Here is a 14,822-nt window from a genome sequence, read left to right as displayed (position 1 = left end):
TATATACTTGTATGAACTAAAGCACATATTGTCTAATTTAGAGTAACGGGAGATCAGTAAAGATATAGACGAATAAAAGTAACAAGTATTGAAATTGTATCCGGTATAATATATTATTGGACTTTGTATAAAACATCACAAATTTAGCACAATAAAAACTCCATATTACACAAAAATAAAATGCCTTTTATCACCAATTTTATTCAAGAATCTTTTGTATATCAATACTCTTCACTTTCCAAATTTGTACTAATAAGTTATGTGATAAAAGCATTTGAAAAGAAAAGTCTGCTGAAAAAGGTCACTGAAAATAGACATTATTTCATAAATGCTGTAAACTTATGATAAAATTTGTGTACACTCAGCGATTGTCACAAGTCCATAACTGTATTTAACTGTATTATAACTAGGAACTTGCATGATTCGGGATGGGTCGAATGCACATGTAGACTGTAGAGGGCACACCCATCATAATTTACACACGATGAACCAATAAACTTGAATTTCAGTCATTAACATCTGACACAATACCTCTCTGCTTATCAATGATGTTTTTGATGTAGTATTCCCCTGCTTTATAAGAAGACCTCACCAAAGGTCCACTGGCAACATAAGCAAAGCCCATGTCCATCCCCAGTTGTTCCCAATGTTTGAACTTCTCCGGAGTCACATATTCTTTGACCTTGAGATGCCTTTTTGTTGGCTGCATGTACTGTCCAAAAGTGACAACATCAACAGAGTTCTTTCTGAGATCTTCCATTGTTTCAACAATTTCTTCATCAGCTTCTCCTAAACCCAACATGAGAGAGGTTTTGGTGAGGAGGCCAGGTGATGACTCCTTTGCTTTAATCAGCACCTCCATACTTTGCTTATAATTTGCTCTGGGATCTCTCACAAACGCTTGCAATCGATTGACTGTCTCCAAATTGTGTGCAAAAACATCCATTCCAGAGGAAGCTAAACGTTCAACTGCATCTAAGTCACCTCTAAAGTCAGGAGCTAAAACCTCTACAAGAAGGTCTGGAACTTGAAGTTTCAGTTCTTTAACACATTCAGCTAGGTGAGATGCCCCACCATCTGAAATGTCATCTCTGTCAACTGATGTCAGTACAATGTAATGAACACCCCAACTGCCCACTGCTTTTGCAGTGTTGTACGGTTCCAACGGATCAAGGGGACCTGGGTTTTTCGATGTTTTTACTGAACAAAATCTACAACCTCTAGTGCATTCATCTCCCATCAACATTATAGTAGCGGTAGCAGTATTAGTATCACCACCACCCCAACACTCCCCAATATTTGGACATCTTGCCTCTTCACATACAGTGGTAAGGTTTAAACTCCGCAGATCAGTCTTTAGCTTAGTGTAATTCTTGCCCTTAGGAATGGCAGTTTGCAGCCAACGAGGCAAGCGTTTGCGCTCCTTTTTGACCTGCTTATCCAAGCTTGCTGTAATAAAGTAATCAAGACCAGGACCTTCTTTAACTTTAGTTGTCTTGTAACGTGAGGAACAGTTCCAGGTACCTATGCGCAGAGAGCAACTTCGGATGTGCAGCATCTTTGTGTGTCAACATAGACCTGCTAAAAATGTATCAATGTTAAAAATAGGAACCTTTAGCAATATAATATTACTTTGAATAGCTGAATCTAACATAAATTGCAAGGACTATGTCAACCATTTCATCACAGTAATTAGATAAAATCAGCAATCATAAGTTTGACTTTAATGAAGATTGAATAAAGACCTGCAAAATCAATATTTTGGTAGATTTTTCAATGACTAAAAAATCAATCAGTCTTTCTTAATTTATTTTAATCATGTTTGAAACACCAATAGTTTCAAATAAATATTATAAAAATAAATATTATAAGAATAAATAGTATAAAAATAAATAGTATAAACAATTTGTCAAACAAAAATGGGAAAATTATTTCAAGTTACCTTTCTGGCTTAAATAGGAAATACCTATAATTCCTAACTTCCTCTAGTAGCAAGACCCAAGGTGAACTAATTCATTGATATTTTAACTTTTTAACACAAGAATATCCAGGAGGTCTTTGTTCTCCATTCTGATCCATGTCTTTAGTTTCCTTGCTCCAGTTGAATGATCCTAGAACCTCTTGCTATGGTATTATACGGTGTCTACCCTGACAGAGGAGTTTGTTTATAGTTGGACAACAATAATCGTTTTCGTGGTAGTGTCCTGTTGTAACAAGATAGACCCCTGGCAGTAGGGTGAGAATCCCTGCCACGTTTTTGGTCAATTTCGCCGGGGCTCATGTCTTTCCTCGAGGGAGCATTAGTGTCTACAGAAAAACTGACAAATCCTAGCGAAGTCCAATCCGAACCACATCTTCCATCAGAGGTGGTGCTGGGTCAGCTGGTTACTGAACGGATTGGCCTGGAGAATGGCATAGTCCTGTTACTCTCAAGTTAACCATAGAGGGGGACAGGCGCTGTTTGCTCACGGCTGGTTCTTGGAGCCAACACCCTCAGCCCCACATAAGTGGGAGCACTGTCGGTGGTGGCGCACCCAGATAACGGACTGTGTCTCTCCTTCTTTCTTCTTGGACTTGCATTGTTGCTGGCGAGTCAGCCAGTACCAATGCAGCATCTCACTCACTCAATCACCTCAGCAATTCGGTCCTTTTTTTCATTTGCATTACTTTCGCTCATTCTCCTGTCATAATGCATTCTCTGCTACCATAATGCCTTTCTTACCACGGTGTGTTACACCTTGCGTCTTTCTCTAACACCATCACCATTTCAGCAACCTTGGAATTTTAACCCTACACAGGTACACAGCACTATGGATATCCACTCTCCACTCTACAGCAAACACAAAGCTAGAGATCTAATTAGGATTCGAGTACCCCGGCTACCCTTGTGACATACATACGTGGAAACCAGTTTAAGCAGCAGTACATCAACACAATGGATCAGCACTACGAAATCTGATATCTGCATCATACTACTCCGATCCAGAAATCTTCGCTAAACCATCACATGAGATGAATAACTACAAGTTGGACTCCACATAACATTATTCCTTGTTATGATCAGTCAATAAAATATGTAATCTGCATCAATTTTCCAATAATCACATCTTCTTACCAGTTTATTTTCCCTCTCAGGGCTGGAACGCAATGTTACAGCCCACCTTATAAATTACTAAAACCCGAGTTATTCCAGATTGACGACTTGACACAGATATTCAGCAGACAACCTAAATAAGGGACTCCCACTCTCCGAACCAGTAGAGATCCAATCACTGCCTCCAGGTTACCCCTTCATCCGGTATTAGCAGTTCCTCCACCACCACCAGGTTAGAACACTCCCACTAATCACCCCTAAAAAAACGAACCTACCGCCTTGCTCCACCAAACACAACTACAATCAAATCCATTTTCTCAAACCGGTAAAATCCGTCCTCCAAATTTCCCGCATTAAACGTAACACGCGAACGCCATTCAACTCAAGGATGTAGCAACATAATAGCTGTCATTTTTCTAACAGAAAATTTAGTGCGCGCCCGAGATTGCGCAAAAATAAACTGCGACGTACTAATCCACATACTTGAAACTCCAGGTTGATCAAGATTAGTAAACTCAAGGAAGATGATACCAGATCAGTCCCGAACTTCGCCTCAACATCATACCCTGCCTAGTGTCGATAAAGAGGATTCACAAACAAACGAGATTCATTTACAAATATTTATTATCACTTTCTACAATTGCAGCTCTTCGTTGTTTTAATTATCGCCATCAACCTTGAATATATCGGAGAAGACCCGATAACAATTTATCAACTCATGCGTCTTACTTCATTAACAAAGAAAAATGACTTAACTACTACTATACTACGAACTATGAATCTTAACCATGCTACTATAAATATTTATGTAGCGTGAAACTCAATACTTATAAAGTAACAGCACCGTCATAACCCACACATCACCTTCGCACAAATCAGCTATTCCCATTCACTCACGAGCGTCGACATATCTCCCCATGTACACCTGTAAATTGGAACGGCCCCCCCGCGATGCGGAGCAGGTGAGCTACCTGGTTCGGGCTATTTCACTTATCAGAACGTACACTAGCACCACAATACAATCGACTCAAGCCCTCAGATTTGCACGCATCCATCACCGTCACAGGGCCGGCTGTCCACATCCTGTAAAATCCTGATTCTATACGCTCGCGGGGTTTATTACCTGTTTGAGCTCTATTATTACGCGCGCGTGCCCAGTGTACAGCTCACCGGCCTGCGTTGTCCACTGGACATGGATGTCGCCTACATGACCCTCTAATCTAAAAGTAGGTTGAGGGCACCACAGCGGGCCTAGCGCTGCCCTCTGTCGACATACATACATACATACATAGACGTCTGGCAGGGAGAGAATAGTTTCATATAATCCTTTACTGGGAAGAGGCAGTAATGTGTTGTTTAACTTTTAAGTAACCTATACATTCAACCTTGTTGAAAAGCACCTCGAATTCTGGAGGTGGGATGTGGAATGTTTAAAGAATGCTGGGTACTCGACCATACACCTTCTGATTGATGTGATAGGTCATGACAAGCCAGTTGATCTGCTCTGGTGAGATCTGCTTATCTATTTCCCCACCTCCACTATCCAGAGCACATATCACTGCTTCCACTTTATCTGAGTGTTCACCGTAAATCGGCAGGAAGTAGTTTGAAACACCAAACAGAGATTCAGGTCCCATGACAGAGAAAGATAAGTTCAATGTTTGATTGTACTTCATCAGCGTCAGCCTGTCTCCCTTCTTCTTGCTCAGATCATCGTGATTTCCAAACACATGCGCCCAGGGAGTATTGTGCTGCAGGCAGTACGTACTTCCAGTATGAGGTCGCATTGGAGTCGATATTGTTTCCGGTTAGTTTGTCACCTGTGGGACAAAGTCAGGTCTCTCAGCAGTCAGAACAGAGTGCATCACGTGATCCGAGTTCTTGTCCTGTATTGGTCCCCATGGTGTAAACTCATCCTCCCCATAATGCAGATCTGTAAACTGTGCTATTTTGAACTTCCCTTTTTTAAATCTCAGTGGCTCAGCTGAGAGGCACCAAAACAAGAGAAGTTTGTAGCAAGCGGACATAATATTTAAAAGCATATCCGAAAATTCGTGAGTTAGGCCATTACATTTGGCCTACACACTCACGTGACTTTATCTAATACATGAACTATATCATAATATGTTGCCAGCTCTATAAATAAACAAATTAATTAAAATGTAGAAGAATAATGGGAATTTAAGTACTTTGGTAGTGTGGTCAAATATTGTGGTCAAGTTTCTCTATGACAATTTTTATATTAATCGCCAGTACTGGTTCTTGCATAGTCAAAACAAAATTATATTTTAAGGAGATCACTTGGTTGCATTCATACCCCTACAGCCCTTTTACAATAAATCAAAGTGTATGAAACTATAAAGAGTGGGTGAAATCCAATCGCACCTGGCGGGGTATATCCACAAAGTTCTTTCTCACCCCTCTGTCTACCCGGAGGGAAATCACTGTTGTTCTAAGGATTTCAGATCGAAGACGATTCCTTATATATATCCAATAGCATCTGAATATCTTTGACCTGTGTAATATTCCATTTTATTAGCCAGCTTATTCACCAGTCTTTCGGCTTCACCACACATATTCCACCACAATAATATAGTTCGATGTTTACAGTACACTACTATGTAGTAAACTGTCAACAGACTGCCAATCTATCTAAAAAAATTGACGGATAACTATTTAAGTCACCACTGATTCACGAAATCAGTTTGAGGAAATTTTCACACTAGCGCTCGATCTTGATTCATAATTCATGATTTTTATTAAAATTGAGAAAAGCGCGGCGCCCGAACTTTTGATCTTCGTTCGGGAAAAGCCACTTTTAATTTTACTTATCGAGGCATCGACCAATGTGCATTGATATGATATAATTTGATACATGTTTCGTATCCCAATATCAGCGGCGCGAAAAGTGGCATGCAACGTATGTCAAGATATAATAATATTACCTAGCTGCGAATTTTGAGCAGCAGTTGTTTGTAAACACAATGATTGAAAATATAGTGGAATATACTGCCGCACAGTAAATATAATTGTAGCGCGATGCACTACTGGGCCGCGCCGCGCATCAAATAATTCTTCTCGCAACCACTTCCATAACACATAAATCGGCAAAATGCACCACTGGGCCTCGCCGAGCTGGGAAGGATTAATATGACATCGTAAATTAATAAATATAATAGCACAATGCATAAATGTCGATTCTTAACGGGTGATACTCTGTGGCGATTTGTAATACGTTGTATATGACCCGCCGCGCACGAGTGCCGCGGCTCCCCCTGTATCGTAGAAACTCTACCCTAGTGAACCGACCGTGGGGGTCACGACGTGATACTATATACAAGTGGCAATTAGATTTAGACCGTTTGTGGACATGCTTACACGTTTTTGGGTATATGAATAATAGATTTTATTGTGAAAGTAAGCTTTGACATACGTTCCATGCCACTTTTCGCGCGCGAATATTTGTGATACGTAACGTATGTATCAAAATAAGCTATATTAATTTACTTTTTATGCTGATTTCGAATAAAACTTATTACTTAGCATGAAAATAATTTCTTGACGAGCTCGTCATAACTAGTTATGAGCAAATAACTATTTTTGTTAAACCGATCCCAGGAAACCGGACCTTACTGCCTGGCGGGCTTGCTAGAGATGATTATTTTTCAATAGCTAAAGCTCGCTGCTCGCACGCGTTTTACAATTTGAGTTTAGCCATGTAGTCATGACTTGTCATACGTTGTATTACCCGCCGCGCACGAGTGCGCGGCTCCCCTGTATCGTAGAAACTTAACTTTACATACAGTGTATCGTAGAAACTCTATAGTGAAATGACAATGAAGCCACGACGTGATACAATTCATAATAACATTAACTACATTAATTTGCAAAGTTATAAAACTGCGACCTTTTATTTGGCCCAAAATCATATTTTCGGGATAACTCAAAATTTACAATGTCCCTAATTTTCCTCCTGTACTACTGGGAAGGTAACGTTACTTTTACAAGGCGAACATTTTGCAAAAACCGGAAGTCTTTAGCTCTTTTACTTTCGAAGTTAGGCCCCAGCCGGTAAGGTTCCCCGGAAAGGTCAAGGTATCGTTGTTGGCATAAACCACCAAAGGTAGCCTATGCCTTACCTGGGGACCTCAGGCTATTATATTTATGTTCATAATCATAGAATAGTTAACGGGTGATACTCGTAAAACATCTGTTCCATATATTGGACCGTCGACGAGTCCAACTCGGCGCGCGTCCTGGTAGGTTGTAAACCTACAATAGAATAGAGATTACTGATTAGGTGGAATGACAGGCTGAGCACCGCCCAGTAATCAACTGCTCTACCAGAGATACTAGAATGTTTATCATTATGAACATGGTCATGATAGCCTGGGGTCCCCAGGTAAAGCAGTTGATAGCGTTTAATAATTTATTACCCGGTACAACTAAGAGTTGGATAAACAACCAGTTGTAAGAGATTTACTACACGTTGTATGCCGCATGCAATCAAAAAGGGTTGCAGTGTGTGTCAATAAGAGATCGAATATACTTATAGAATTAAAGATGTGGAGGCAGATTAACAGTATTATTATAACTTGTTTTTCATTGATCCAATGAAATAGTTTAGTTGGATGATACTGATAGAAATTGCAATTAACTGAAATTAAAAAGTTGTCCTATCTTAGACAATAAGTTTGCATTGAAATAATGTATGAAATAATCAATGGACTTTAATTTGGACGGACCTTAAAAATAAACGGACGGACATTAAAATGAACGCTAGGGCCTCCAGCTTTCAATTAATGTCCGTTCAAATAAGGTCCGATAAGGTAATACTAATAGCAATACGCAGTAAATAAGCTCCAATTTGTTATTGTTTATTTGTGGGTTCACCTTGTATTCGATTAAGACAATGGTTGTAAAAAAATGGTTTTGAATATAGCGGTAAAAGTAATATTAAATAAAAGAAGGCAAGGGAAGTCAAATAATATAATATAATTGATAATAATCAAATCAAAATTCAAAATAATAACATAGTATAGTCCATACTCAAAAATAGAAACATGGTATAGAGTATAATAGTCCATAGCCATGTACTGATACTCATTATGATAAATATATGTACACATATAATTAATTATTAAAGCGTTACGATTTAACACTTATAAATATAAGTTCATGTTTGTTAGCACTTTGTCAAACACGAGCGAGAACAGAGAAACGAACACGTTTATATAATTAATTAAATAGAAGTATCATTTTCCGTTCAGATTGAATGTACGGTACTACCAAGTTCAAAATTGGCATATAACTTACTTACTGACTAGGATTTTTTGGGTAAAATAGTGTAATTTGGAACCACATCTATTTTTGAGTAAATTTTTTTTCTATTCGAAACACAATTCTGATAATACGATAGCTTTCTTACATCAACTTAAACCTAAGTTGACACTTAAGTAGGCCAAATCTCCAGTAGAGTTTTTTATTGAAACTAACTTAATTAAAAGCCCTTTCAGAAATTTAACCCTGAATTAATTTACAAAAAGCTATTTACAAAAAGCTATTTACAAATAGATAGTGCCTATTATTAAGAATCCGTTATCTCAGTTGGTGCATGATCATTTGCGGGGCCAATGTTTCTCATTCCATTTATTTCTTCCGCTGCATGCTCTGCCGTTTTTACTTAATCAGTTGGTGCAGGATCATTTGCGGGGCCAATGTTTCTCATTCCAACTATTTCTTCCACTGCATGCTCTGCCGTTTTTACTGAATCAGTTGGTGCAGGATCATTTGCGGGGCCAATGTTTCTCATTCCAACTATTTCTTCCACTGCATGCTCTGCCGTTTTTACTAAATCAGTTGGTGCAGGATCATTTGCGGGGCCAATGTTTCTCATTCCAACTATTTCTTCCGCTGCATGCTCTGCCGTTTTTACTTAATCAGTTGGTGCAGGATCATTTGCGGGGCCAATGTTTCTCATTCCAACTATTTCTTCCACTGCATGCTCTGCCGTTTTTACTAAATCAGTTGGTGCAGGATCATTTGCGGGGCCAATGTTTCTCATTCCAACTATTTCTTCCACTGCATGCTCTGCCGTTATTACTAAATCAGTCGGTGCAGGATCATTTGCGGGGCCAATGTTTCTCATTTCAACTATTTCTTCCGCTGTATGCTCTGCCGTTTTTACTAAATCAATTGGTGCAGGATCATTTGCGGGGCCAATGTTTCTCATTCCAACTATTTCTTCCACTGCATGCTCTGCCGTTTTTACTAAATCAGTCGGTGCAGGATCATTTGCGGGGCCAATGTTTCTCATTCCAACTATTTCTTCCGCTGCATGCTCTGCCGTTATTACTAAATCAGTTGTTGCAGGATCATTTGCGGGGCCAATGTTTCTCATTTCAACTATTTCTTCCACTGCATGCTCTGCCGTTATTACTAAATCAGTTGTTACAGGATCTGGATCATTTGCGGGGCAAGTTACATTTCCTATGCAGAAGTGCACAAGATTATTTCTCCCACGCCTACAGAGGTTCCACACTATTGATGTTCCAGAAACAAACAAGGATTTATGTGTTTGGAGTTTAAGGTATTTGGCGATGGTATCATCATAAAGGAGAGGGTTAATCATTGAGTTTATTGGTAAAATACCAATGGAGAACATTGAGTATAAAAATGTTGCATCCAGCACTTCACACGAATGTAGGACACAGATTACAATGAATGGTACCCAGCAGATAAAATCCGTACAGATGATAATTGCGATCTTTCTATTAGTTCTCCTCCTCCTTTTGGATGCTGCATCATTTTTTTGGACGTTAACAGCATGGGATGAACGTGTTGTTATGACTCCTATACAGATGTAGCAGACTGCTATCATTAAGAAGCACAGCAGGTCTATTCCTAGAATTGTCCAGACAAAATGTCTCTGAGGGTCCGTGTTTTTGACGAAGAATTTGAAGAGACACACTCCATCGTTTCCATAAAAAGTGACTTTCCTTCTGGTTTCAGTGATATTTGTGTAGTTATAGTCATGTGAAAACATGCCATCCACCATTTTGTTGATCATATGCCAAGACAGTGTCTGGTTTTTCATTCTCCCATAGAAGCCTTGTAAGCCCGCAAAGTGAGTCTCCTTGTTGACTCGTCCTATGAATATCCTCATCTCAGCGTCGTACGTCAACCCATTGACGAAGTAGTCCTCAAATTTATTAATCAGTGGAAATACCGATATGAAAATAGCTACTGAGCAAAGAAGGACCCCTGTCAAGAACATCTTAAGTTTTAGTTTGGAGGTAACATCACCTTGGGGCTTCATGACAGAGTAAACTCCTTTAACTCGAGTCATGCTCAGCCCCGTCATGGCAAATAAGGAGATTTGTGATCCCATGGAGCTTAACACCCCTAGTACCTGGCAAAATGTACTAGTGAGCCAAATGTTCTGCTGGGAGCAGTAGTTGTCTTTGTGGATTATAGTGTCAAACGTAGCGATGAAGAGTAGATATACGCCTACTAGAAAGTCCGCACATGATATCATTACGATTAGACATTTGTTCACAAATACCATTGATTTGTTACAAGTTTTGAAAAATACGATGCTCTTTACGATGACCCAAAAATTTGCAGAAATGGCTATCACCCCCATAGTCCACGACAACACAGCCAGCATCCAGTTCTTAAGGATTTTAACCGAGCAATCTTCATTACACTCATCTGATAGATCAGAACAGTTAATAGTGCCATCGCATTTGTTTGTAATCGGAATGTAGAAGCCTGTGTCAGTGCACTGAAAATGGTTTGTGCACATGATTTCGTCAGAATCGTCACCACAGTCGTCCACTAGGTCGCACACTTGTTTAAATTCCAAACATTTGTGATTGTTCTTACAAGCAAAGTAATCCATTATATAAGCAGCTCGACGTTTCCTTAGAAAGGTTAAGTGTTTGTTGTTTGCGATGGTAAAGACCTTGGAATTTAATTGTTCGGAACACTGTTCCGGACTCCCGAAGCTCTGTATGGGACATGAAGAGTTAATACATTTTTTACTACAACTTGTCAGAACGTAATTCTCCCCAAATAGGCTGTCACACTCTCGGGCTTTTGATGGAATGTGGATATGAATGGCAGTCTGGCCAAAGACGTCAAGAGTTTTATTAGCATAAAAATAATCTCTTACACATTTGTCTTTGAGGTATTCCATGTTGCTAAGTCCTCGAACACAGTATGAAAGATGTCTATTCAGTCCGTCCGGAGAAGTCAGTGAAATTAAAGAGGGTATTTCAATTTTCAAACAAGCCAGTTTGCAGACTTGTAGTTCATTGCCACATGTCTCTATACCATCACACAGCTGTGCGAATTCGATGAAGTCCGCACGTCCGGATGAACAGAGGTATACATTTCCACAGGATGTAGTGTCTCTAACATATCGAAATGTTTGTCCTTGTCCACAACTTGGCCAATCTTTTTCTTCATCCTTTCCATCTGTGCAATCTATTTCACCGTCTTTTAACCAAGCTAACCGGATCGGAAGATTTCCCGCTGTTTTTAGAAGTCTACGTGTGCACGTTTCCACAGTGAGACTAGAATTGCTGCAACGAAAGGTCGTTTCATCGCTTTTGTCTGTGCAATCTTCCTTAAAGTCACACAGGCTGTGTTTATGCACGAAACACGCTGAAGAGGTTTGGACGCAATGCGTATCAATATGGTCATCGCACAAAGGGTCCCCTATGCATATTTTCTGTGTGGATATGCTCGAATTATGCCCTTCGATCTCACAGAAAAGTCCGACTTTTAAAGGATCTGAGCAGTTTGTCTGGTCTAAGAAGTTGTAACAGTAAGACTCAAAGTGCATCATAGTTGCACATCTGAAGTGATCTGGAAGTAGGACCTTGTTGAGTATATTGCCCAATGCTGAAGACGGTATGCAAGAAGATTGCGTATCATTAGAGACTACACAGTTGCTATCATACTTACTTGGACAATTCTTGATGGCGTTGCAGGTAAGTATTGGTCTTAAATAGTCACTCCTCGTATTATTTGAGAGCTGTACATGACAGTAGGTTCCGTATTGATATCCGTTACACTTAGCCTCATCCTCACAGCTATGCATGTCACATCTATCATTGCACAAGTCAAACGCATAGGTCTGTTTTCCGCTTGGGAGATACACCATTTCACTCCCTTCTTTTTCACACCCAATTTCTTCAGCAATGTTAGTGTTGAAACAGTCCTTGATGTCCTCACAAACGTACCCAGATTGATATATGTTGTCTATGTGAGTCTCCTCGTGACCGATAAATGAGGGTACAATCTCAGAGCAAATAAAGACCCCGCAAACTGTTTTCTCATCTCCCTTCATAACCTCAGCGATCACATCCAATTTGCAGGCTTGGTAAAAGTAGGGGTCGTTTGAGCATGTGCCGTTGTACTCATTGACAGGAAAGAGTTCGTTTAGCGTGTATGGAGCCAAATCATAAACATCGTCAGAATGCGTGCATTTGTAGACAAGTTCTAGATTTACACATTTCACGTTTCTTAGAAACCCGTCCACTTCGACTATCTGCCAAGAGTCGTCTTCGTTGGAATTTGGAAGTGATTGACACACTGAAATGTTTAATGATAGTGTTGGGCAATTCCACGTTAAGGTCGCGTTTATTGTAAAGGCAAATGTTTAAGACAGTAAGTTCTCTATACTTTTACTAGGGAACCAAAGTTGTTTGTTTGATATTGCATAATGTGCGATTTTGCTTATTCAAAGAAACAAGGCTCAAAACTTAACAAAACTATCTAGATTTTTAGATGGCCATAGATTGGGTATGCGATAATTTCTATTCACAAAATATCATATAATGAAGCATGGGTACAAAAATTAGACCTCTGCAAAGTTTCAAAACTGTTGCTCAAATACTTTTTCGGGAAAACCTCCGTAAAGATGGTGTCGCGTTGTATTAAAAAGCATTGTATAACTATTATAACCTATCTCTTCTGAAGGCAAAAGAGTACCACTACCAATACCATACAATTTATCAGGATTATATATTTTACAATAAACATTTTGGAAGTAGGGTCCCAACTTGTCGTATCCGTCACATTAATTTTTCTTAAAAATTTGAAAAAATGAAGTAATGTCCACGGTCGTGTCTCAGAAGCTTTGCACTTTTGAAAAGTTGGTGATAAACGTTAAAATTTGAAGTGAGAAACCTACCGTTAGCATATGACACCAAACTCATCGGCAAGATATTGGACCTGGCCACCAAAGCATCGCTACAAGAAGACCTCTTCAATTTTACTGTCTGGGCTCGAAGAAACAATATGCAGCTCAACGAAGCTAAATTTCAGATCCTCAACTATACGCTCAATAATTCGCTTCTGCTACGAAATCTGCCATTTACAAATGATCTGCTCAGTTACAGTCTTACAACATCCGGGGTTCTAAGCGTCTTCAAGGACAGATCACCATTTCTAATGCTTACCCTCTTCAAAACCGTGGTGCAGAGTAAGCTAAAATATTGCAGCCCCGTCTGGAATCCAGCCAAGACCATGGACATAGAGGCTATAGAATATCTTTGCAGAGACATCGAGAAAGGTACATCTTGATCCACACATGGAAAATTCTCAATGGCCTGGCCCCAAATGATATTGGCATGCTATTCAAAAACAACCCCCGACATGGAATAAAAGCTACTGTACCGGCACTGAACAACAAATCACAGCGCTCTGTGGCAACACACTATGAAAACTTATTTGGAGTGAAAACGGCACAGCTGTGGAATCTTCTTCCCAAAGAAATAAATTCCAACTCTACTTTGGACCTGTTAAAATCGTCACTGGCTAAATTTCTTAAAGAATTCCCCGACACGCCCCCTACTAAAGGATACACCGCTACTAACAACAACTCACTCTTGGAATGGTACTTACAAAAAGACCCCAGTGGAGTGATAGGAGGACGTACCTGATACTGTTGTTCTGGAGCGATCCCAGCCAAAGCTACTCGAAGTACTTTCAGTAAGTGCACAGAGATACATCGGTTGGGCCAGGATAACAGTCAATAAACACTCAATGGTTAACATCCTGAGCAGTCAACAGTTATAATTGGTGTCTTGCAAATAAATATTTGTAATAATTTTTGACAAAAGCTTCGTTTTCAAACGATTTGTTGAATATCAGAAAGAGAGAATAGTCTTGATGGTGCAAAAATGGTGCAGAAATAAATGACTTCGAGCACTCTGTTTCTGACTGAGTATCGACTGCTAACTCAGGGGATTGGGGTTGACTTTTATAGTCACCATCTTCTTGCTGGGGAAACAAAGAATACGTCATTTCGCTTTGTTTGAAATTCTTGCTCTTTCGGAGAGAACAATTAATTCAGCCGATCGATGGATAGTAAAGGAACACAATAGAGACTCAATGGTCATATGAAAATCTTTCTTTCAGTAATCTCCGTTAAATCAAAAAGCGATGCACACCATGACGCTGACGAAATGAAATGAAATGAAATGAAACAATGTACTTATATCCCGCCCATATGGTTAGCAGCCGGCACAAGTGTCAGCTACTAACCATGTCAGAGCGGCCCTAAAGGGTGCGTGAAAAAGACTAGCATGAAAATGAATATGACAATGTCGTAAATAATTTAAATTAGTCTAGGATCTCGTCCTCACAACAAATAATACCACTTCTGATATAATAGCGTCTATTCAAATCGTCCTTTGCCTTCTGTTTCATTTCC

At 39.6% G+C, this 14,822-nt stretch overlaps 2 protein-coding genes and 1 long non-coding RNA gene across 3 annotated transcripts; 1 reads left to right on the top strand and 2 right to left on the bottom strand.

Annotated features, from left to right (window-relative positions):
• Positions 1-107: 107 nt before the first annotated feature.
• On the bottom strand, positions 108-1,581 carry LOC134812947 (lipoyl synthase, mitochondrial-like). The gene has a single exon (XM_063820570.1). The coding sequence runs from the start codon at positions 1,556-1,558 to the stop codon at positions 506-508; it is 1,053 nt and encodes a 350-aa protein (XP_063676640.1). The 5' UTR covers positions 1,559-1,581; the 3' UTR covers positions 108-505.
• A 656-nt stretch (positions 1,582-2,237) lies between these two features.
• LOC134812688 (uncharacterized) lies at positions 2,238-3,734 on the top strand. Its single transcript, XR_010159940.1, has 2 exons — positions 2,238-3,326; positions 3,590-3,734. It is a non-coding gene; the product is annotated as an uncharacterized LOC134812688 (long non-coding RNA).
• A 790-nt stretch (positions 3,735-4,524) lies between these two features.
• On the bottom strand, positions 4,525-4,881 carry LOC134812508 (uncharacterized). The gene has a single exon (XM_063819977.1). It carries the CDS (start codon positions 4,879-4,881, stop codon positions 4,525-4,527), a length of 357 nt encoding a protein of 118 aa, XP_063676047.1.
• Positions 4,882-14,822: the final 9,941 nt, after the last annotated feature.

Source organism: Bolinopsis microptera, chromosome 3 (genome assembly GCF_026151205.1).
Source record: "Bolinopsis microptera isolate Bmic1 chromosome 3, MBARI_Bmic_1.0, whole genome shotgun sequence".
In the NCBI taxonomy this organism is placed as follows: Eukaryota; Metazoa; Ctenophora; class Tentaculata; order Lobata; family Bolinopsidae; genus Bolinopsis; species Bolinopsis microptera.
The sequence above is the reverse complement of the archived record's forward strand: the minus strand, read 5'-3'. Positions and strand labels throughout refer to the sequence as shown.